Source organism: Vombatus ursinus, unplaced genomic scaffold, assembly GCF_900497805.2.
Source record: "Vombatus ursinus unplaced genomic scaffold, bare-nosed wombat genome assembly UNPS02014818.1, whole genome shotgun sequence".
NCBI lineage: Eukaryota > Metazoa > Chordata > Mammalia > Diprotodontia > Vombatidae > Vombatus > Vombatus ursinus.
In genome coordinates, this window is record NW_020954596.1 from 15,565,263 (window position 1) to 15,589,106 (window position 23,844).

The 23,844-nt window shown below is 40.6% G+C and overlaps 1 protein-coding gene across 1 annotated transcript in view; it reads right to left on the reverse strand.

Annotated features, from left to right (window-relative positions):
- Positions 1 to 7,725: 7,725 nt before the first annotated feature.
- Positions 7,726 to 23,844, reverse strand: part of LOC114023674 — a 28,661-nt gene continuing 12,542 nt past the window's right edge. The window contains exons 4-5 of the mRNA XM_027836441.1: positions 21,040 to 21,143; positions 7,726 to 8,552 (exon numbers count right to left, since the gene is read on the reverse strand). Coding sequence (XP_027692242.1) covers positions 8,304 to 8,552; positions 21,040 to 21,143 — 353 coding nt within the window. The 3' untranslated portion in view covers positions 7,726 to 8,303. The remainder of the gene's footprint in view (positions 8,553 to 21,039; positions 21,144 to 23,844) is intronic.

Below are 23,844 nucleotides of genomic sequence, written 5' to 3' on the forward strand. Positions count from 1 at the left end.
TGTTGCAAAATTACAAAGAATAGGCATTGTTCCAAGGAAGAGATGTGAGAAGCCCCACCCCCACCCCCACACACATACACATACACACTCCTTGGAAAAAGGAGGCGGTCCCTAGGGGGATACATTGCATATATTTTCAGATTTTTTCAATGCAGCAATCAGTTGTGCTGATTTTTTTTCTTCCTTTACTTTCTCTAAAAATATTGTTATTTGTGACAGTTCTCTGGGAGGGAGAATGGGAAAGATACTGGGAGAAATTTTGGTGATGTAAAAAACAAAATATATCAATATAATTTATTTTTAAAAATGAATGTTGCAAAATTACAAAAACCAATCATGGTTCTAAAGAATAGATATGAGAGGACTTCATCCCCCACTCTTTTGCTGAAGTGGGGGGTGGGGTGTCCAAGGGTGTGTGGAACATTGCATATATGTTATATTTTTTTAATATTGTATATTGGTTTCAATTGATCAGTCTTACTGAATTCTTATTTTCTTCTTCTTTTCTTTGTTTATAAATTTTAAAAATTTCTTTGTTATAAGGAGTCGCTCTCTGGGATGGGAGAGGGCTAAAGGGGGGGAATTTAAGTTATATAAAAACAGAAGATATCAATAAAATTTATTTAGTTTTTTTTAAATGTTAGGTTTAGATCAGAAAACCCCAGTTCCAATCCTGGCTCTATTGCCTATTCAATCTTAGGAAAATCAATTAACTTCTTTGGGCCTCATTTTCCCCCTTAGTCTAATGAGGGATTTAGTTGAGATCACCTCTGCAGTCTCTTTCAGCTCTAAATTTATGATCAATCTCTTGTTTACTGGAAGAGGACCAGAGGTTAGCTTAACTGGTGAGAATATTATAAGTGCCTTTATGGAATCCCTGAGTGATAGGAGAGAAAGGACCCACCCCCTCATTTTATAGGGAGAGACATGCTGGACCCAAGATTGTGAAGGTAGTTGCCTGCTAGGTCTCCTCTCTGACCCACTGCTCTTTCCACTGTACTACATTGTTCTGGGTGTCGGGCATACACAGTAAGTGGCACAGAGCCATTTTCTTTGGGAACTTCTCATGCAATTTATCGGTCCCAGCAGTCTGTACTGACCTGCCAGACTATGACTAGTGACTTAGCAATGTTACCTGACAGGACTTCCCTGGGTAGGCTGCCCACCCTCCACTATAATATGTTTCTCTTAGAGGCACTTCCTTTCCTCAGAGCCAGGTGGAAGGGCAGTTACACATTTACTCACCATCTATATGGGTAGTATTAGATTACTATGATAAAGCAGCTCCACCTTGCACTCTCTAGCAAGAGGTAAGCTCAAGGAAGCCACCAGAACATGTGGAACAAAGGTAGAACCAGAGCTAATAATTTTTGCACCTGGGACAGTGGTAGGGTGAAATTGGGGAGGCTTACCCAGGGTATAGGATGTGGGTGCGGGGGAAATGTCCCAAAATTAAAAGAGAGAAGGGAATAGAAAGAAAAGCACACCTACTTCCTGGCTATTTCTACAGCATACCCCCATGCACCACCCCTCTTCTGGTTCCCCTTTAAGTGTTGTTTTCACCCATTAGAATGTAAGCTCCTTGAGGAGATGGTTGGTCTTGCGTGTTTGTAATTGTATCCCTGATGCTTAGTACAGTGTCTGGTATATAGTAAGAGCTTAATAAACACTTTCTCTCTCTGTCTGTATCTATCTATCTATCTACCTATCATCCATCTTGGTATCTATCCATCTATCCATCTATCTATCTATCTATCTATCCATCCAACCAACCATTCATCCATCTATCTATCTGTCTACTGAGGACCCTTAAAAGAATTAGGAGGAAACCCAACACAAGCTTCCTGTGGTATTATTTCTTGAATTTCAGAAATTTCAGAAATTTCTAGGCTGCTGAAGGGAGAAATCACTTCCAGGACTGGGCTGTAGTTTCTGTCTCTGTGGGGGTAAGACAGGCAGGGAAGGAAGTCCCCACAAGCAAGTGCTTTTGGTGTCCCCTAAATTTTCTTTCCTAGGACAAAGGCCCAGTTGCTCCACCCTAATTTCAATTCTGACTAAAAGGACCATCAATATGGTTGTCCCTAGTGGGGTACAGGAACCAGGGCTAACTCTATAGTGTTAGAATCCCAGAATCCCAGAATTGTAGAGCTGAAAGGGAGCTTAGAGATTGTCTATGTCCATCTAGTCTAATGCCCTCATTTTATAGAGGAGGAAACTGAGACCAAGAGAGGGAAAGTGACTTGGGCAGAGATGCATGGTTGGCTAATGGTAGAACCAGGAATAGACTAGAAAATCGTACATTTACTTTTTGCCTTTTTTTTTTTTTGGTGAGGCAATCGAGGTTAAGTGACTTGCCCAAGGTCACACAGTTAGTAAGTGTTAAGTGTCTGAGGCTGGATTTGAACTCAGGTCCTCCTGACTTCAAGGCCAGAGCTCTATTCACTGCACCACCTAGCTGCCTGAAAATGGTACATTTAGAAGAAACCCAAGAGGCCCTCTACTAACCTGTCATTTTTATGACTGTTACTAATAATAGCCAAATTTATATGAAGTGCTAAGGATTTCATAAATATTATCTCATTTGATCCTTATTACAAACCTGGAAACTAATTTTTTATATCACATATGAGACAGATATATGTAATATGATAATTATAACATTATGATAATATATAATATTATATTATCCCCATGTACATTTTATATATATATCATATATATTTTTATAGGTGCTATTATCCTTATATATTATAATATATAATAGATTGTATTATAAATGTTGCTATTATTAGCATCTTACAGAAGAGAAAACTGAAACCAACAGAGGTTAAATGACTTGCTCAGGGTCATATAGCTAATAAATATTTGGGGCTGGATTTGAATTAGGTCTTCTTGACTCCAGGGACAGTGCTATATCCACCGTTATGCCACCTAAATGCTCCAAAAAGAAGTATGTCATTTGATAGTCATTTCCTTATTTCCTTGATTTTAGCTCATTCTAAGTGTCCCCTAAGGACTCCCCTCAATAATTTCCAAGTTTCTGAATTTCAAGAAATGATAGGGATCTATTGCCAAGTCTTATCATTTCTATCTCCACAATATTCCTGATATATAACACCCCTCCCCACCCTGACTCTGACACTGCCCGGACCCTTGTGCACACCCTCAGATCACCTCTTGACTAGACTATTGCAATAGCCTGCTTGTGAGTCAACCTGCCTCTGGTCTCTCCCCACTGTAGTCCATCTTCTACTGACCACCAAAATGATCTTCCTAATGTTCAGGTCTGATAATGTCACTCTCTTGTCCTCTCCCCTTGAGCTCTACTAGAACCCCTATTAGTGGAATGGGTGAACAACTTCTAGAACTGTGATAGAATATTATTGTGCTAGAAGAAATAACGAAGGGAAATGGTTCCAGAAAAATCTGGGAAGACTTATAAGAACTGATTCAAAGGGAAGTGAGCAGATTTAGCAATATTATAACGATGTTCAACTGTGAAAGACTTAGCTACTCTGATCCAGATAAGGATGCAAGGCAATTCTGAAGGACCTATGATGAAAAATGCTATTCATCTCCAGAGAGAGAGAACAGAAGAATTCTGAGTGCAGATTGAAGTATACTTTTTAAAACTTTATTTTTCTTCTGTGTGTGTGTTTTCTTTTGCAAAATGTCTAATATAGAAATGTTTTGCATGACTTTTGTGTGTTTTCTTCTGCAAAATGTCTAATATAGAAAAGTTTTGCATGACTTCATATGTATCATCGATATTATATTGCTTGCCTTCTCAAGAGGTTGGGAAGGGATGGGAGGAAGGGAGAGAATTTGGAACTCAAAATTAAAATTAAATTAAATTAATTAAAAATTAAAAAAATTTAAAAAAAAGAATGTTAAAAATTTTTACATGTAATTTGGAAATATTTAATGAAATAATAACAATATGCTTACACCAAAAAAAACCAAAGAGGGCAGATATTTAGTTATCAAAGTGATGAGGCAGTAACCAATTAACCTACACACTTCTATTAAACTCCTACCATATGCTGGACACTGTGTTAGAAACTGAGGAAATAGGACAAAAAAATCTAACTAGGGGAGACAATGTGCATGTATTATATGAGTAAATACAAGTGGGGGCAATTTAAGAGGAAGGGCAGGAGTAACCAATGGAGTCAGGAGAGGCTTCATGTAGAAATATGGGTAGAGAACTCAGTGCAGACTAGCTATGCTATCAAGAGGTTTCCTGACTGGCTGAGATCTTGGGAATGGAAGAATGAATCAGTCACAGAGAGAGGTGCTGAGGAATTCCAAAACTGGCTCTGAAAGTAAAGATGTTATTTTTCTCTGGTGCCATGAGGAGAGCTGGACACTGTGGCCCCAGTCTCCCAGCCTAGGGAGTACCATAGAGTCTAATCATCCAATTTTACAGATAAGAAAACTGAGGCTCAGAGCCAGGTGACAGACTTGTTTTCATAGGCCATGCTAAGCTTGAGGAGCTATAGCTAACAAGACCATGAAACCTAAGTGCTTCTTAGTCTGGAACTAGACACCTTTCTTTTACACACCCTTCTTTTTTTTTTAAATTAAATTTTTTTTTTGTTATGTTTTAAGTTCCAAACTGTCTCCCTCCCTCCTCTCCACCCTGCACTAGAGAAGGCCACCATTTGACACAGATATAAATATATATATATATATATACATATGTATATGTATATATGTATATGTTTATACATGTGTATGTGTGTGTGTATAAAACCATAGTATGCATACTTCTATCTATCAGTTCTTTCTCAGAAGGTGGTTTATATACCCTTCTAAGTAACCTCCTCTGGAATATTATCTCTGAATTTGTATTTTCTCTTCCTTATCAATAAGCTGTAGAAAATACACTCTTGTGGCCTGAGAGGGTGAAGATGAGGTTTAGAACCAACAGAAAGAAGTGAGTGTTATAAATACCCCAAAGAGAAGATGGCAGAGACAGGGGAGGAAGAAGAGGAAAAGTAATTGGATTTGAGGTGGGGCCAAGATGGCTCAGGGACAGGAAGATCAGGAGACTTGGTACCTTGAGTTGAGGTTTAGGAATTTAAATTTTCTTATCCAACTCATGGACTTGTATTTGGAAAGAAACTTAAAACCATCTCTAGTCCAGGGGTTGCAAGAGGCTACCGACTCTTAATTTGGAATCCATGAACTTGCCCAGGGTTCCACAGCTAGTAAGCAACAGGATTAGGGTTCAAACCCAGGTCTTCTGACTCCAAGGCCAAAGCCCTTGTTTCTATACTCTGTTGGATCCATGGAAACTTAGAACATAGTTCAAAGTTAACTCTCCGGCCCAGTCCCAAGTGGAGGAGCTGGTTTCCAGGAAAGCTGCTGTGGTTCCATTAGGCTTCCCACTCAGGGCTGGATTCTTCACAGGCTTACAGGGAAGAAGCCTGGCTACTAGTCCTGAAGAGACCACAAGAACTGAAGAGATACTTTCTCACATTTCAGCTTTGGGGAAAAAAATCTCAGAATACTTGGGAAATCACTCTTTTATTCACTTGATAAAAATTTATTAAGCCTCTCTTCTATGCAGAGCTTGGTGCCAGGCACTGGGGAGACACAGAATTTAGATTAAGACATGGTCTGCATACCCTTTGACCAAGCAATATCACTAGTAGGTCTTTATCCCAGGACAAGGATCCATATATACACAAATATTTATAGCAGCTCTTTTAGTGGTGGCAAAGAATTGGAAATTGGGGGATGACCATTGACTGGGGAAAGGCTGAACAAGTTGTTGTATATGATTGTGAAGGAACACTATTGTGCTATGAGAAATGATGAGCAGGATGCTCTCAGAAAAACCTGGAAAGACTTATATGAACTGATGCAAAGTGAAATGAGTGGAACCAAGAGAACACAAGAGAACATTGTATACAATAACAGCAATATTGTATGATGATTGACTGTGAATGACTTGGTTATTCTCAGCAATACAATGATTCAAGACAATTCTGAAGGACTTATGAAAAATGCTATCCATCTCCAGAGAAAGAACTGGTAGAGTATGAATGCAGACTGAAGCATACTTTTTCTTCACTTTCCTTATTTTTGCTTTTATTGTCTGTGTTTTCTTTTACAACCTAACACAGAAATATTTTTGCTTTTATTGTCTGTGTTTTCTTTTACAACCTAACACAGAACTTTTACAACCTAACACAGAAATATGTTTTGCATGACTGCACATGCATAACCTATATCAAATTGCTTGCCTTCTCAATGTCGGGGGAAGGGCAGGGAGGGAGGGATACAATTTGGAACTCAAGAATTTTTAAAAACTAATGTTAAAAATTGTTTTTACATGTAATCGGTGGAAAATATTAAATTAAAAAATAGATAAAACATGGTCTCTGCTATCATGAGGTTCACAGTCTAGCAAAAGGATGGAACACATCAACATCAACCTCTATTGATATCTCCAATTTATCCTTTATATATCTTGTTTGCACATAATTATTTGCATGTTGTTTCTCCAATTAGGCTGTGAGCTTCTTGAGGGCAGTGACCTTTTTTTTTGGCCTTTTTTTGTTTTATTTGCATTTCTTGGTGTATAGTGCCTGGCACATAGCATACTCTTAATAAATACTTGAAATACTTGTTGACAGACTGATCAATCAATCAATAAGAATTTATTAAGCGTGTACCAGGCCCTGGGGATAACAAAAGTAGTCCCTGCCCTTGAGGAGTTTGCAATTTGGGGGGGTAGTGTGGGGTGTGTAGCAGAAGCAGACAATGGGAATATATATATGAATATATACAAAATAGAGAGAAGATAAAGTGGAGGGGAAGATCACCAGCAGCTGGGGGGAATCAGGAAAGGCTTCATATAGGAGGACCTGGGCACTATGGAGGACAGAGGTACAAATGAAGAGCTAAGAGAGGCTCATAGGAACCTAAGCTATTCCCACTAGGGGCTGGGGGTGAGGATGGGGGAGCCTTTAGCTAACAGCAGAAAGACTCACCAGCCAAGATTGGCTACTGGCTGATGAAGATTTCTGGTCTGACCAGTTCTACCCCTCTAGGGTAGAGGGGCTGCAATTTATGGAGTGAGTACTTACACAAATGAAATCATGGGCCTTTTGAAATATTGAAGCATTTTAAATGTGTCACTATAGGTCTTTCCTCTTCTCCACTTTCTTCAGGAGGTAATGGAATCTCCATCGCTACAAGTCTTCCAGCAAAGCCTTGATGACTATTTATTTAAGATGTCATAGACAGATTACGTTTTCAGATACAGGTGGATTTCGCTGACCTCTAAGGATTCCTCTGGTTCTGAAATTCTATGAGTTTGGTGTCTGTTTTATGAATTTTGGTGACTTTTCCCACAGTATACTAACTGTACTAATTAAATGTATTAACTGGAGGTGAGAGGTAGCAGCAGACCACAGGAGATCAGTGAGTGTGTCAGATCACGGGCTAATCAGCACTCATCAAGTGAGCAACAGAGAGTTGAGGACCTGCCCAGGGTGTATACAAAAAGTGGGTACCTGCCCAGGAGGGAGAGTGCACACACAGTCAAATCAGAAAAAATGGCCAGTGTCCAAAGGCAGAAATGTCAAATCAACTGAGGTAACAGCCTACGGATCAAGCAGGAATGCAATGGTAAGCCTTAAAAGGCTTTGGCTCAAGAGCCAAAGAGAACAAAACTAAGGTATGATGAAGAATCAACTAAGGAGGCAGATGTCCAGACAACATCATTTAATGGGGAATATCCGTAGCATAGTGGATAGAAAGCCAGGAAAAGCTGAGTCCTAATTCTGCCTCTCACACATACTGGTTTGTGACCCTGGGTAAGTTTCAGTGCTCTAGGCAACTCACTGAGATGAGGTTCACAGAAGATGCTCACCTGCATTAGCAGAGGGAGTTTCCTCACCTGGGGTTTCTCTGTAGAATGAAATAATAGGTTTAGTCCCTATCCATGGCTTTATCTCAATCCCTAGCTCAGCTGAAGGTGAAGTAGCTGTGGGCTCTGACCACTCCTGAGGGGTACCTTCAGTTCAAAGGATTTCCCCAGATGCTCTAGTTCAACAGGAAAAGGACAAAATCTAGTATCTATTCAAGTCAGAATTCATAGCTTTTGAAAGGGAACTTGGGTCCTGATCTTGAATCCACAGGACCTAAAGGAAGTCATTTTCTCTCTCTAGACCTCGATTTTCTTATTTGCAAAATGGAGAGGTTGGACTAATTAGGTGATATCCCAGGTTTTCAAAATCTTTGTTTCCTCTGAGACCAGTTTGCTCATGCCTTGTTTTGGTGGTGGTTCAGGTCAAGTTGGTACCTTCTGAAGAGAACTCAATCTGTTTGTAGCCAAGATCTAGGTTTCTTCCTTTCCCGGGTATTTCACTGGGAGTTTCTGGAGCACCAGTACTGGTTGTGGGTGCAATGGCTGATGGCCCTGGGCTCAGCACTTGTAATGGGTCTGAGCAGAAACAAGTGTAGACGTCATCATCCCTCTGTTCACCTGGCTTTTTAGCAAAAGAGGTCATGGGTTCATAAAGGACAGAAATAGCCTGGAAAACAAAATTAAATCCTGTTTAGATCTGATGACATACTTCAAGGCAGATAGTTGTGGCGCAGCAGCAGAGCATTGAATTTTGGGTTCATACATACCCCTTAAGCAAGTTACCTCCTTTCTTCTGGCTTCAATTTGCTACTTTACAAACTAAGAGGACTGAAGTAAGGCTCCTTTCAGATCTAAATCTATGACCGTATTGCAATTTAATTCCATTTTTAACAGGGTTTCTAGAGGTAATCAAATCTCCATTCCCCCATAAAAGAGTTTCAATCAATATTTTTTGAAAATAGCATGGGATAGTCACTAGACCTGACATCAAGAGATCTGAGTTCAAGTCAGCTCCATTACTCACTATGTGGACCTTGAGCAAGTTGCTTACCTTTGATGAGTCTCAATTTCCTCTTCTGAGAAATGGGGAATAGTAATATTTGCCCAGGCTTCCACATATAATTGTTTGTGAGGATTAAATGAAATAATGTAAAGTATTTTGTAGCCATGAAGCCCTATGTCAGTAGGAGCTAACTTTCAAAAATCTGTGATTTCAGAGGTTTGAGTACTTCCTATACAGATGCAGAGCAAAGCCCTTCTGGGACTGGGAGGTGGTCTTTGAGATTATCACCCTGCAGCTGGCCTGGCCACAAACTGTATAGATGTGGCTAGGCTGGGTGTCAGATGATAGACATAGGCTCCATCATGGGATGTATACATGGAGTCTTCCCAGATTGTTTTACTAGATAACCTCTGCAAATTCATTGCCGTAATGGGGCACTAATGGGAGATGCTAGCAGATGATTATCGTATTTTTACAAATAACTGTAATTAACGTGCTACAGAACTCGGCATGAATGGTCGATAGAAAAAAAAACTTGCCCTCATTTTAACTTTCCAGTCATAGCTGATTAGCCTTAATAATTAGCCAGGAGCTGCATAAGCTCCCAGAAAAATAAGAGGTATTTTTTAAACCTTATTTAGACCATTGGATTTATTATTTGACCATACTATGCCTCCAGGAAGCATTTAATAAGAGTATCTGGAATGAAAATTCTATGAAACACTCACATGGCTTGAGTAGCTATGAGAAGAAAGAAAGAATGTAGGGGCTGAGAAAAGAAATAAAACTGGCTGTCCTCAATTGGTACTTCCCCCTATCCAAAATCCTGTTGATCCTTTGAAGGCCATTTCAATAAGCTAGACCATTCAATGCTATCTCATAAAGTAGTTAGTGGCATCCAGCCTTTGCTTGAACACACCTGTCAAGGATACTGTAGAGGGTTTTCTGCCATAGGTGAGAGATGAGACCAGGTGACTTCTAAGATCCCTTCCAAATCTAAGAATCCATGATTTCTATGATCTTTCAGGGAGTTCTGTGTAATCACCCTGGACAACAATGAGATCTTTTTCTCTCCTGGGCCACAAAAGCATTTACTGTCCAAATGTAGATGCTCGATTATCCTGGATTGTACATGTCTATTGACACCTTAGAACCACAGATGCCTACAACTTGAAAGGATGTCAGAGGTCATCCGGACCAACCATCAGCCTGATGGAAGGAAGAAACTTTGTATAGTAAAAAGATGACTAAATGTAAAGGCAAATGCAATTCTTCTCCTGCTGTTGCTTGTCCTTCATTTTTGAAGAGGATCAATGGCATGATGGGGCAATGTCTTGACTTGCTTGTAAATGGGATTTAAATGAGGCAGAGTTGCACAGTCATCAGACTTACTCTCTCTTCCAGAGTCATCAAAGTCCAGTGGCAAGACAAAAGTCAAGATGACCTTGGCGTCTCTGAGGTCTGACCACGCTCTAGGTGTCACACTGAGCCTGCTCCAGCCACTTTCATGGGCAAACAAATTGTTCTCATCTGCCCATTCCACCACGGGAAGTCTTCACATATTTGGGGTGGATACTCCCTAACACACTGATATGTTTGAGGCCCGTCAGTTACCCTCAGCCTGGTTTAGCTCGTCTGCTGAGACAGTTTACCAGAGTGTGGCCATTGCACATGCTACAGCTTCTTGGAGCCACAGATGAGAGTTGGGTGGCAGGTGGACACCAAATGTGGAGGAGCAGCCCTGAAAAGGGCTCAGCAGCCATCCCACCAGAGGTACTAGTCCTCACTGTGCACCCCATACACCCCGTGTTCCTGCCACTTACCACTTACATGACTTAGGGGGACTTATTTAACCTCTCTATGCTTCCATCTCTTCATCTGTAAAATGAAGGTGTTAGATGAGATTAAGAGTTAGAAGGAACTTTACAGGTCATCTAGTCCAACCTATTCATTATACAGAGGAGAAAACAAACCAAGAGAGGCTAAGGGAAAATTGTCCAAGGTCTCAGTAAGTAAGTGACAAAGTTGAGATATGAGTCTAGGTCTTCTGACTCCAAACACAGTACCCTTTTATTATCTCTTTCTAAGCTTCTTTCCAGTTTTAGATTTTGAATCCCCGCGATAGTTTTCTTATAGACCAGGGATTCTTAACCTGGGGTGTGTGTACTTGGTTTTTAAGAATAAATATTTTATTAATTGTATTTCAAGAGAGTTGGTTTTTCTATATATTTTACTTTATTCATTTAAAAACATTTTTTTTCTGAAAAGGTGTTCATAGGCATTAACACACTGCTAAAGGGGTCCACAATACAAAAAGGTTAAGAACCCCTGTTATAGTCAGACCTTCTAATAATTATTCCTTGTCTCTGTGATAAAATTTTGACTGCTTTCAACCAACGGGTGTTTAGTTTGTTAAGTACCTACCATGTATCTGGCACAAGGATGCAAACAGTCCCTGCCCTCAGGGAGCTTACATCCCATTAGGGAAAGACATAATGTTTACCTGTAGGTAGTTACACAGTACCAGTGCATCCAATGTCCCACAGAGTGTCTAACCAAGCTTGTGACACAGGACAAATGCTCAGCCGTCTGGTAGAAAATGAACTGAGTCTCTCAGCTACCTTATCAAGCTCATATGCCTTTCTTTCTAAGCCAAATCTAGGAGTGTTTTTTTTTCCTAGAATTTTGACTTATAAAAATGATTTTTAAAAAGCTCTTCCAAAAGATGAAATGAAGGATAATTTGCAGTTTTGGAAAGCTGAGCCTAGTCACCTGATTTCTGAAAGGCAAAAGAAACCTGAGTCTTATTCTTCTGTCTGCTTTCCTCTCTTGCAAAGTGACAACTCCTGTTGGGCAAGGCAACGTGACTTCAATCAGTCAAAAAAAAATATGTATGAGGAAAACAAATAGCTCTTTGATTTGAAAGGTTGGAAGCATTCTCCAAGGTGCCGAGCTCTCCTGAGATGCCATGCACTAAATTGGGGGGGGGGTGTGTTTTCTTCAACAAATGGTGTCCTTTCCTCTCTTAATTGCATCTGTTGTCATCCTGAACCAAATACTCACCATTGGGGTTTCAGTTGTGTCTAAGAAGAAGAGATGATATGAAAGAATGTGATCACTGAGGGGCTGCAGACCAAGTTTATTAGGAGACTCCAGGCTCATCACATGCTAATGAAGAAAGCTCTAGGACAGCCGTTGGCAACTTTTGAAAAGTGGTGTGCAGAGGGTCTCAGGGTGGGGAATCTTCGGATTCTCTTAAGGACTTCAGGATACAGGTTCCCTACCCCTGGATTGTGTGTGTGTGTGTGTGTGTGTGTGTATTCTTTGTTGTAGCTCCCTTCATGAAGGGAGGAAGAAAGGTAAATGAGCATTTATTAAGTGCTTACTATGCCCCAGGCCCTGTGCTAAGTGCTTTACAACCATCCCATTTGATCTTCCCAACAACCTTCGGAGACAGGTGTTATTATTATCCTCATTTTACAGATGAGAAAACTGAGGCAAACAAGTTAAGTGACTTGCCCAGAGTCACACAGCTAGGAAATATCTGAGGCCAGATTTGAACTCAGATTTTCCTAACTCCAGGCCCGGAACCTCATCCATTGTACTACCCAGCTGTCCTCCTTAAGAGCTAGGATCCTATCTTTTCTCAGCTTTGTGTGTCTTTCAAAGTTTAGAACACTGCAGCCGGTAGGCCATATTGTTCCTGCATGCAAAACTCCTCTGATAATAATTGGCATTTCCATAACACTTGAGAGGTAGCAGAGCCCTTAATATATAGTAACTTGTCTGGGTCTCACAACAACCCCGTGAGGCAGAGACACTATAAACTTCATTATTCCCACTTCACAGATGAGGAAACTGAGGCTCGGGAGATTACGTGACCTTGCCCATGGTCACAGAGCTAATAATTTTAGAGGGAGGATTTGAGCCCAGGCCATCCTGTCTCCAAGTTCAACACTCTAGCCATTACACTGCATTGGCAAGTACTGACTTTTCTCATGCTTGGAATGGACTTTTAAAAAGTTCTTTCTTTTAAGGTCTAACTCAACTTCTATCCCAAACATGAGCTCCACATACATCAGTAAGTGGTGACTCAGCCTTCGCTTGAAGATGGGGTACTTATTCCCCCACTCTCGCCCCAGTGCGGCCTCTTCCGTTTTCAACCTTAATAGTCCAGAATTTTTTCCATCTGTTGAGCCAAAGTCTGCCTCCTTTCCTTATTGGTTCTGATTTCTGAGACTAAGTAGAAAAAATTCAAATCCTTCTTTCACACGGCAGTCCTTTTACATACAAGATGACTAATCACAGTGGGTTTATGTCAGGTTCCCAAAGTGCAAGTAGGGATTCTTTTTAACGTGGGGCAAAACAATTGGTCAAGGGGCAGTGGTGGGATGGGGGACAGTGATGCAGAATGTAGGCTGGTCATGGATACAGTCATGTTGGAAGAGGGGGTGGCCAAACAGCTATCAAAAAACAATTTAGAACTGTGTCCCCAAAGTTACTAAACTGTGTCTATCTTTTGACCCAGCAATATCACTATTAGACCTACAAACTCCAAGGAGATCAAAGAAAGAGGAAAAGGACTCAGAGGTACAAAAAATTTATAGGCATTCTTTTTGTTGTGACAAAGAACTGGAAACTAAGGGGGTGCCTATCAATTGAGGAATGGCTGAACAAACTGTAGTATGTGAATTTCATGGAATTCTATCATGCTGTAAAAAATGATGAAGGGAGAGTTTTCAGAGAAACCAGGGAAGACTTATATGAAGTGAACAGAGCCAGGAGAACAATTTATACTATAACAACACCATAAAAATGAATATTTTTTGAAAGACTTAAGAACTCCGATCAACACAGTGCCCAACCATAATTCCAGAGGACTGATGATGAAGAATGCTACCTACTTCCTGGCACACAGGCGATGGATTCAAGATGCACAAGAAGGCACACGTTTAGATACGGTCAATGTGGGAATTTGTTTGCTTGACTATATGTATTTGTAACATGGATTTTCTTTTTCTTTTCCTTTTCCCAGTGGGTAGGGGAAGTAGTAAGGAAAGAAAATCAATGCTTGTTAACTGAAAAAAAAAATTAATTAAAAAAGAGAGGGTGGCCCATTCTAAAGAGTCTAACTGGTGCCTTCACAAGGGTTAGGGTAAGAGAAGTCAGGTTCCAGGAGAAGGATTATACACAGTGATGGGTTGGGAGGAGGTTGGCCCAATAGCCATTTTGAAAAGTGCAGAGAAGACGGGGCAGCTAGATGGCTCAGTAGATAGAGCACTGGCCCTTCAGTTAGGAAGACCTGAGTTCAAATCCGGCCTCAGACATACTCACTATCTGTGTGACCCTGGGCAAGTCACTTAACCCCAATTGCCCTCATAAAAAAAAAAAAAGAAGCACAGAGAAAGGATGGCAATCGCTAGAACAGGTGAGGGAATGAGACAACAGGCAGATGGCTACAAGGCACAGGAAATTGGGTGAACAGTCTCCAGACAAGTGGTAGAGAAGAAGCTTCATCCAACCCCAGCTATGCTAGTGCCCTGGGGCAAAGACGCTGTCATTTACCCCAGTTAAGAGCTCTGCATTCACATGTCTCTCCCAACACTAAGATTCTATAATTTCCCTTAAACTGTATTATGACAGTTTCTTAGAATTAGGAAGAGTAGGGGCATTTCATAAGGGAACAAGGAGCAGGCAGGATTCCTCTGGGCATAATTAGGAGGGAAAAGCAAAGCTGAGGTGTGAGAGATTTCTTTAGTGGCTCTTCTAATCTGAAAAGCCAACCAGCTCACTGAGCCTCATGAATGATTCATAGCAGTCAGTTCCTGAAGCTCAGCCTCGATTCCCTCAAATCCCTAGGACATTTGCCAATGAAAGCAGACAAGAAAAGGAGGATGTCACCTTTCTTGATTATAGGTCACTGTGGCTAATAGCTTTTTAATTAAAACAATACCACTGAGCCTAGATTCCCTCCACTCAGCCTTGGGTAATTGTTGGGTCCCATATTTACAATCTGAAGGGACCTCAGATATCATTCAGTCCAATCCCTTCATTTTAAAGAAGAGGAAACCAATACCCAGAAAGAAGTGACTTGCTCAAAGTCATACGATTAGTAAATAGCAGAGCTAGGCTTCAAACTCCGGTCCATCTTTCTCTTTCACTTTGCCACACTGCCCGGTCAAGTCTTAATGTCTCAATTGAATGCCTAGGTGCTGATTCATTTATTCAGACCAGGCTCTATCTATCTCTTCTCATTTTCAAGACAATTTCTTGCGTCCTTGTCAAAGATTAATAAACACTTGAGCTATTTAGTTTTTTAAAAACTCTAATCTGATTAGTAGAATTTTATTACCTCAGCCCACTCCTCTCCTCCCACCTCCAACCAACCCTCTCCTGAAAGCTTTTCATTTCAGAAAAGAGATCTTAAATCTGTTTGAGATTGTTCCCTCTAAGGCCAAGAATCCTGCAATTGCTATCAGACCTCTGGTTAGTCAGAACACATAATAAGAACTGTAATTATAATAAAACAGCTCAGTGTGGGAATAAATGAATAAATGAGGAAGCATTTTTAAGCACTCAGTTCTGTGCCAGGCACAGTGTTGAATGCAGAGGATACAAAAAGCAGACATTTCTCACCCTCAGAGGAGGGAGGACAAGTGTCACATGTCTGGGCCTCGGAAGATAAGGAAGATAAGAATAAGAAAGGATAAGGAAACTAAGTCTCAGAGATGTTAAGTAATTTGGCCAGGGTCAACCTTCCTTCCATTTCACCCCTATCCAATATCACTAGAACTCCCCCTCAAGGACCTTCTGGCTGGGCTTTCTCACCCGAACTAGAAGGAGAACAGGGGACTGCATGATTCTGAGCCCATGGCTCCCAGAGGGCCCCTGTTCTTGGCTTCTCTCAGGACCACCTGGAATAGCTTGAGTGGAGGTAATTCAACTCCTGAGACAATCTGAGACTCTTTTAGACCCTACCTGAAATAGAATAGCTTTCAGTACAGTGTAAATGAAAGAATAATTGCAACAAAATAATAGCAACTGAATGATGAGAAATTATAAAGACCAAGCCTGGAGACTTTTTTTTCCCCTTAAGCAACTGCTGGGGACATGATGAGGCCTAGGATATGAAGGGACTTGGAATTTGGGAGGTGCTGTCTTGAATCATCTTGGGGGGGGTGGTGGCGGCATCATAACTGGTATTAAAAAAACCTAATAAACCCCCAAGTATCTCAGCACCAGGCAAGGCATATCTGTTGAGAGCTCCCTTCTCTTCTTCTCTACCTCGATGATGTGCACAATAGAAGGAACTTTGCTCGGTAGGCCAACGGTAGTGATTTGGTTCTCCACATAACAAGACTATATCCCACCTTTCGCCTCTGCCTTGCCCGCCACTTACATCCTTGGGAACATAGCCCTTTATCTGCTCCTCCCTCTTCTACTTACCACGTAGTATTGTGTATTATAGCTATCCGAACACATTTTATATACCTCTGCTAGACCTTACATTCCATGAGGACGAGGTTTGGATAGAATCCAGACTTCTAGGTCCCCTGACTCTCTCATAGCATTATGCACATCAAATCACATAATAAATGAATGGTATTACTGGTCTTCTTGTTGGATATCTTCTGAAAGCTCAGTTCTAACATTAGAGCAGCGCTTCTGCATCTTTGAATACTCTGCTAGGTCTAATCATTCTCTACCTCATGAAAGGGTCACAGGTCACCCACCCACAGAAACCAAACCATTCTAAAGTGGCATCCTAAGGACTTATGTGACAGCCCAAACACTTATTACAACACAGACTACAAAGGTCTATGGGACTTCCTTTCAACGTGTTGTCTGTTTCATTGCTTTGACATGTCTCTATTCACAAGGACCTGCTCTTTTGGTCAGAATTGTTCTTGTGCTTTGGCAAGTAGGTGGCCCAGAGGAAAGAGTTCCAGGCTTGGAGTCAGGAATACCTGAGTTCAAATCTAGCCTCAGTCACTTACTAGATGTGTGACTCTAGGCAAGTTATTAACCTCTGCCTACCTCAGTTTCTTCAAGTATAAAATGGGGATAACAATAGCATGTACCTTGGGGCAGCTAGGTGGCGCTATGGATAGAGCTCTGGCCTTGAAATCAGGAGGACCTGAGTTTAAACCCGGTCTCAGACACTTGACATTAGCCGTGTGACTCTGAGCAAGTCAATTTACCCCAATTGCTTCACCAAAAAGCAAAAATAAAATAAAATAAAAACAATAGCATGCACCTTTCAGGTTTGTTGTGAGTCCTTAGTACAATGCATGGCACATAGCAGGTGTTATATAAATGTTAGCAATAATAACAATAATAATCTAATATAACATGGGAGCTGACTATGTGATTATAATAATATATAATAATAGTTATTATTATTCACCATATCCTACTTTTTTCCCCCTGGAATAGCACTTTTTGTGCTTCTGTCTCACATCTGGTTTAGATAAGGCCCTTATACTCAAGACAGGTGGTATTCACATGGCTTTAGTTGTGATTGACAAATTGGATAATATGATTTATAATAATGCACCTGGATTATGAAACATTATACTCTGGATTTTTTTTACATAACTGCAAAGAGATTGCTCTTAATTGAGAAACCCTACTGGTACAATCTGTTGTCTGTGATTGGATTACTCTGTAAGGCTAAATATGGCTTGGTCAAAGACACTAACTCTTGTCGACTTGTGCTTTTGGAAATTACACTACAACCTGCATGTTTTGTCACCTCCTTGTATCCCTTTGAACTCTAGAGAGAGTAGGCCTTGAGTTCTGCCAGATACCTTGTTGCTGGCCTGAATCAGCTATCACTCGTGTCTGGATGGCTCCATGATCTCATGGACATTGGTATTTCCTCCAGTGGTGTGGATTGCAAACCATCCGTTCTTCTGCATCTTGTACAACTCTTCTCTATGTTCTCCAATAAATCCTCATGCTGGGGGCCTTGCTCTAGATCTCTAAACACTGCAAGGGTCTCGGTGCAGCATGTGTACAGCTAACAGTTAATCCTCACTCTAGATTTATGACAGGACCACCTACTTTTCCAGGCTCACACAGGACCGTAGTATCATAGATTTAGAGTTGGAAAGGACCTCGGAGGTAATCAATAATAGTATTGGTTCTGATACTATTGGGCATGATTCCTCTCCTGAACACCTATCATAAACATTTTTATTGACCATTTGGCTCATTCCTAGTAAACTGGCCCCTATGTGATGAATTCTTTGGTAATGGCAACTCATGAATCACAGAAAAAAACAGAATGATCCACAGTCCTCTGAGGACCCTCTTCCACTTCTATAGTGATAGTGGTAAAAAAAAAATGGAGAGAGTTTTAAAAGCCATGTAGTTTTTTTTATTTTTATATTAATTTAACTGTGGACTGTAACCCTGAAATTAACTTACTTTGCCTTTGGTAGTTGATGATTCTATGATCCTGAAGGGGGCTAATCCCAATTTTAACATGTTGTCCATACTTTGTCTTCTTTTTTCCTGGAGAGTCTCCCTTAATCTCCAGGTAACTGAAATGGTGGTGAGGGAAAAGAAATCCTTATGACTCCTACCATTTCTCATCCTGAATCAGAAGACGGACCATCCCTGCCTTTACCAAGTAAATATTTGCTCTGGGTATCAAACTCTCCATATCAGATCCTGTTGACTTTGGCTCCAGTTAATCTGTATGAGGACCCAGAAAAACGAGTATGAACAGTTCAGAGGAATGAAGCTACTGTTAATCATTGGACAAAATTCTAGAGAACCACGAATAGAATGAAGAGATTGTAAACTGAATGGCTGAATCTCCACTCTCCATGATCTGTCATAGGAGTTGCCTTATAAGACAGTGAGTTTCCCATCATGGAAGTGTTCCAGCAGAGCTTAGATGGCCACCATCTGTTAGAGAGACTAAAAGTAAGATAGAATTGTCTGGTAGGAGTTGAACCTCTGAAGTCAGCTCTGTGATTCTCTAATTCTTGTCATGAAAACAGAATTGGCTTAGGTAACTGAAATCTTAGGAGAGGTTAATCAATACTTTTTGTTATCAAGATTATGAAAAATTAAACTATTAACAAAAATGATCAGTTGCAACATCTTTCTCAAGAAACCTTGTATCAGCAAGGCTAACAAGTAGCCAGATTTGATAGTACTGGGTTTCCTTCATACCTTTTTGGGCTCTCAACAGCAATACGTACCATGAAGAGCCCTCTTCCTAGGCTTTCTCATCCTTCCTGCTGCCTACAACTTCTGAGCACTGGAGGGCCTCATGGAGCACTTATGGGGAATACTTCTCTCCAACTTTCTTGCCAATGAACCCTTCCTTTTTCTGCCTTCTGGCTGTACATGGATGCTCCCATCTGCCCAGTGCTAGAAGGAACATAGAACTCTTCCTCCACTCTGATCCTTGGTCCTATGACTCACTTCCCATGGTCCTGGGTTGGATCCATCTAGGACACTCTCTCTCTCACTCCTCTCTCTCTCTCTCTCTCCCTCCCTCCCCTTCCCTCTCTCCATCACTCTCAACACCCTGCTCCAGCTTAGGTCTCTTCCAGCACAGACATTCCATGTTCTGATGTCTTTTATAGCACTAATGTTCTATTTGCTAAGGTCCTTCCATTTCTGGCATTCTATGTTCCAAGGTCTTCTTGGGCACTAATAATCTGCATTCTACAGTCCCTTCCAATTCTGACATTCTATGTTCTGAGGTTTTTTTCTATAGTACTAATGTTCTATGTCCTAAGACCCCTTCCAGCTCTGATATTCTGTGTTTTAAGGCCCCCTGGAGTTCTAACATTTTATGTGTTCTAAGGTCTCTTTCAGCTTTCATATTACAAGATTTTATAATACCAAAGGTAAGCATCTGCCATGCTTGAGCTTTGTCTATGTGCTCTGGGAATTTTTGGTTAGTGTCCCTTCACCTCCATTTAACTGCAGTGACTGAAATGGCAGTGGAGCAAATAATTTCCTATTATTGAGTCAGAAGACCAACCCTATAGTTTATTAAACAAATATTTGCCCAAGGTCTCAGGCCCTGAAAACTCACAAGGCTGCCTGATGTGAGAAAGATGTAAAGAGTTCTGGAGATGTGGTAAAGTCACATAGTGCTTTGCACAAGGCCAGCCACACAGGATATACTTAATAAATGGGTGTCGACTGACTGACTGATATGTTTGCTGGGACTCAGGTTTAAGCTCTGCCACCAATGAGCTGGGGTGATCTTAAAAAAGTCACTGCTCAAGAGGCAGCTAGGTGGCACAGTGAATAGAGCACCGGCCCTGAAGTCAGGAGGACCTGAGTTCAAATCCAGCCTTAGACCAAACACTTGACATGTACTAGCTGTGTGACCTTGGGCAAGTCACTTAACCCCGATTGCCTCACTAAAAAAAAAAAGTCACTGCTCCCTCTGAGCCTCAGTTTCCCCATTTACAAAATAGGGAGATTGAACTAGATCATTTCAAAGTTCCCTTTGTAATGTAGGTATTATATTTGAAGGCCAGCGGTAGGAGAGAAATGCACTTATTTGAGAGGTGATGTGAAAAACTGGCTATTAGTTTTCACTGATTGTTTATATTTGCTAATAAAGAGCATCTTCAAGAATCATTACAAACTATCACTAATTGTCCTTGAAATGAAGGCTGAACTCAAAGCTAACAGACTTGGATTCAAGTCCTGCCTCTGACAGACTGTATGACCCTGGGTAAGTCATCTTAACTCCTCAGTGCTCTAGGCAGCTCTCTAGGGCTATAAAATTTCAGAGAAGATGGCAGCCTGTACTGGTGGAGGGAGTTGATTCATCAGAGAGTTCTCTATATCATAAATCATAGCTTCAGTCCCAATCTCCTATCAAAGACTTGTACAACAGACTAGAAAGCATACTTATCAAATCTACATAAACCACAAAGCTGGGAGGAATAACCTAGCTATTCAGAAATTCAGTGGACTGTTTGGGGGCAGGGGTAAGAGGATTCCCATCTTTCAGGGTCTTCAAATGGAATTCTAGGTGAAGAGTTGTTGAAGATGCTGGAGAAGAGATTCCTGTTACAGTATAAGTTAGACTCTGAGCCCTTCAGGATCCCAAAATCCCTTTTGAGATTTATTGTTCTATTCAGCTGTCACTGAGCATACTTACCCATTCTGTTGTATTAGATGGGGTTCTTTTATTTTCCTTCATTTTTCTTTTCATTTCAATATACTCAGTGTCTTCCTTTTCCTCCTGGTCAGTTCTGTTTGGCTCTAGGGGTTGGATGAGGCATAATTAATTCTCACATTTTCAGGTCAGGGTTTTCCACAGTGGGGCCGCCACAATACTGCTATAACTCATGCTCTCTCAGGTTCTTAGGGGCAATCTTGTTGTAGGGTGATAAACATTCCTACTACTCATCACTGTAGCTCATGGGCCCTCAGTGGTGTACTTGCCAGTTACATGACATTGGTCAACATGATGCCATTGGTTCAAACATAAAACATTCATTAAATAATAATGCAAAGGCAATAATAATTTTAGCATCAAGAATACTCAATGGAATATAAGTACAGGAATAATCAAAATATCACAGTCTATTCATACACCCTAGTCATGCCTTCCCATCAGTGCATGCATTGTCCATGGGGGAAAGTAGCCACATACTTATGGAAACCTAGTAGGTTTCTGTGGGGAAACCCACATACTTGAGGCCGATTTAGAACTTTGGACTACAGGCCTTGATGTCCTCGGTCACTTTAAGAACAGTTTGTGCCACATTAAGCTGTTCTTCTGTTACCTCCTTACCTTCTAGTCCTTACCACTCTTCTGGGGCAAAACTGCTCCTCTCTGCTTTAGAGCTGATGAAGCAATGACAAGCTCTTAAGTAGTTTACTGCTACACTTAAAAGCTGCTGAGAAAGTATTACACTGTTGTAATGACAAGGAGTTCCCCTAAGCTGAAGAAGTGAAAAACTGTTCAGGTTGACTTTCTGGGCAATGCACACAAGCCCAGTCAGCTCTTCAAATCAACTGGACTCTGAATCTTATCAAGTCTAGTCTCTTCTCACAGCAAAACAGATGCAAAACTTCTCTTTTTCTGCCTCTTAAGCCAGAGAGGGCAGTAGAGGCATCAAGTACCTTTGAGAGATTTCCCTCCCTTATATGGTTCTGGAGGGCAATAAGCAAACAGCGACAGAATTCAGCCCTGTTTCAGTGAGGCTCCCAAAATGCTGAAGGTGCAGTCAATCAGCCAAGAAATGCCTCTTTTTAAATCAACAGGCTTTCAGCAAAGCAATAGAAGCTTTCTAACTAGTTTACTACCCTGCTATGAGCCTGGCTCATAGCAAGCACTTGAGGTTTGGTGTGCTCTTCAGCACCCTGTTATGCGGTTATGAGTTAAAAGTCATTTAGCTCTGTCAGCTCTGGAGCAGGAGAGGAGCAGATGTGCCCACAAGAGAGTGGTCAGGACTGGTAGATGACCAATTAGCAGAGGAAAAGCTTAGTTTTTGAAGGGACCAAGCACAATGACAAACACTTAAGGTTAGTTGATTGATCCATTGATCTTGATTGATTAATTGTGGTGAAGGTATTTTCAGCCCCAATATACCAGGAGTTAGTTTCTAGATTAAAATCATGGAATCTCAGAGCTGGAGGGGACCTCAGAAGCCAACTTATTCAACCCATACCTGAAGCCCAAATGTAGAAAAGTAAAACAACCAGTTTCAATGTGAAGATCTCCAGGGTCAGGAGAATGCAGTCATTCCATTTTTAGACATCTCCAATGGTTATAAAAGACCTTCTTATACAGAACTGATAGCCGCCTCCCTATTAGTTCTCCCTGTTATTTCTAGTTCTGACTTCTAGGGTGTAGTAGAAAAGATTTAGTACCTTGACTTAATGATACATAGTGTTCATATCCTCTTCTTTAGGCACTCAAATCTTCACAAACCCCTAGAACATTCAAGCTGCATGGGCCTTTAGAGGTAATCTAGTTCAGCTCTTCTCAAAATGTGAACCCTTTACCCCTTGTGGTCCCCAAGACCCTTTCAGGGGATCTGTGAGGTAAACATTTTAATAATAATACTAAAACATTTGACTATTAAAATACTCTTCCAACCACATACATGTGTGAGGTCAGATTTTTTTTTTGTATACTTCAACCAAAATAACATATTGCAACAGTTTGAATGTAGAAACAGATATGATAATCCAACTTTCTTCTATTAACCTATACCATGGGTGGGGAACCTGCAGCCTCAAGGCCACATGTGACCTTCTAGGTCCTTGGGTTCGCCTTTTGACTGAGTCCAAGTTTTATAGAACAAATCCTTTTATTAAGGGGATGTGTTCTGTGAAGTTTGGATTCAGTCAAAGGGCTGCAATTGAGGACATAGAGGGTCACATGTGGCCTCAAGGCCTGATAAATATTAAAGGGATTTACAAAAATATGTGAAACAATGACATTTTTCTAACTAATACTGTTTTTGTTTTGAAAATTACAGTTTTCATAAAAATGTTATTTATGTTAATAGGTAATGGGTTTTTATTGTTATTTATAAATGAATTAATAAATAACTAAAAATTAATCCATTTTAATGGCTAATAAGGTAAATATTAATAGATATAACCAGGAATGTGCTGATGTTTAACAAATAGTTCTCTGCAAAGGCATGACATACTTTTAAGTTTAATTTGAATTATAAACATTTTCCCCATCTCTTTCTTAAGTTTAAGTGATCAACAAGAACATTTTTAGCATTGGCTGATTTTTGAAGTTTAAATGCTCGCACTGAAAATTTAACAATTGGCTCTTCCATGTTCCAGCATACCCTGGGATAGAATCCACATAAACAAAAGCTGCTTAGGTTTGTCAATAATATTTAAGAATGTAAAGAAGTCTTGAGACCAAAACATTGAAGAACTGCTACTTTAGTTCAACCTCTTCATTTTATAGATATCATACCACCCACAT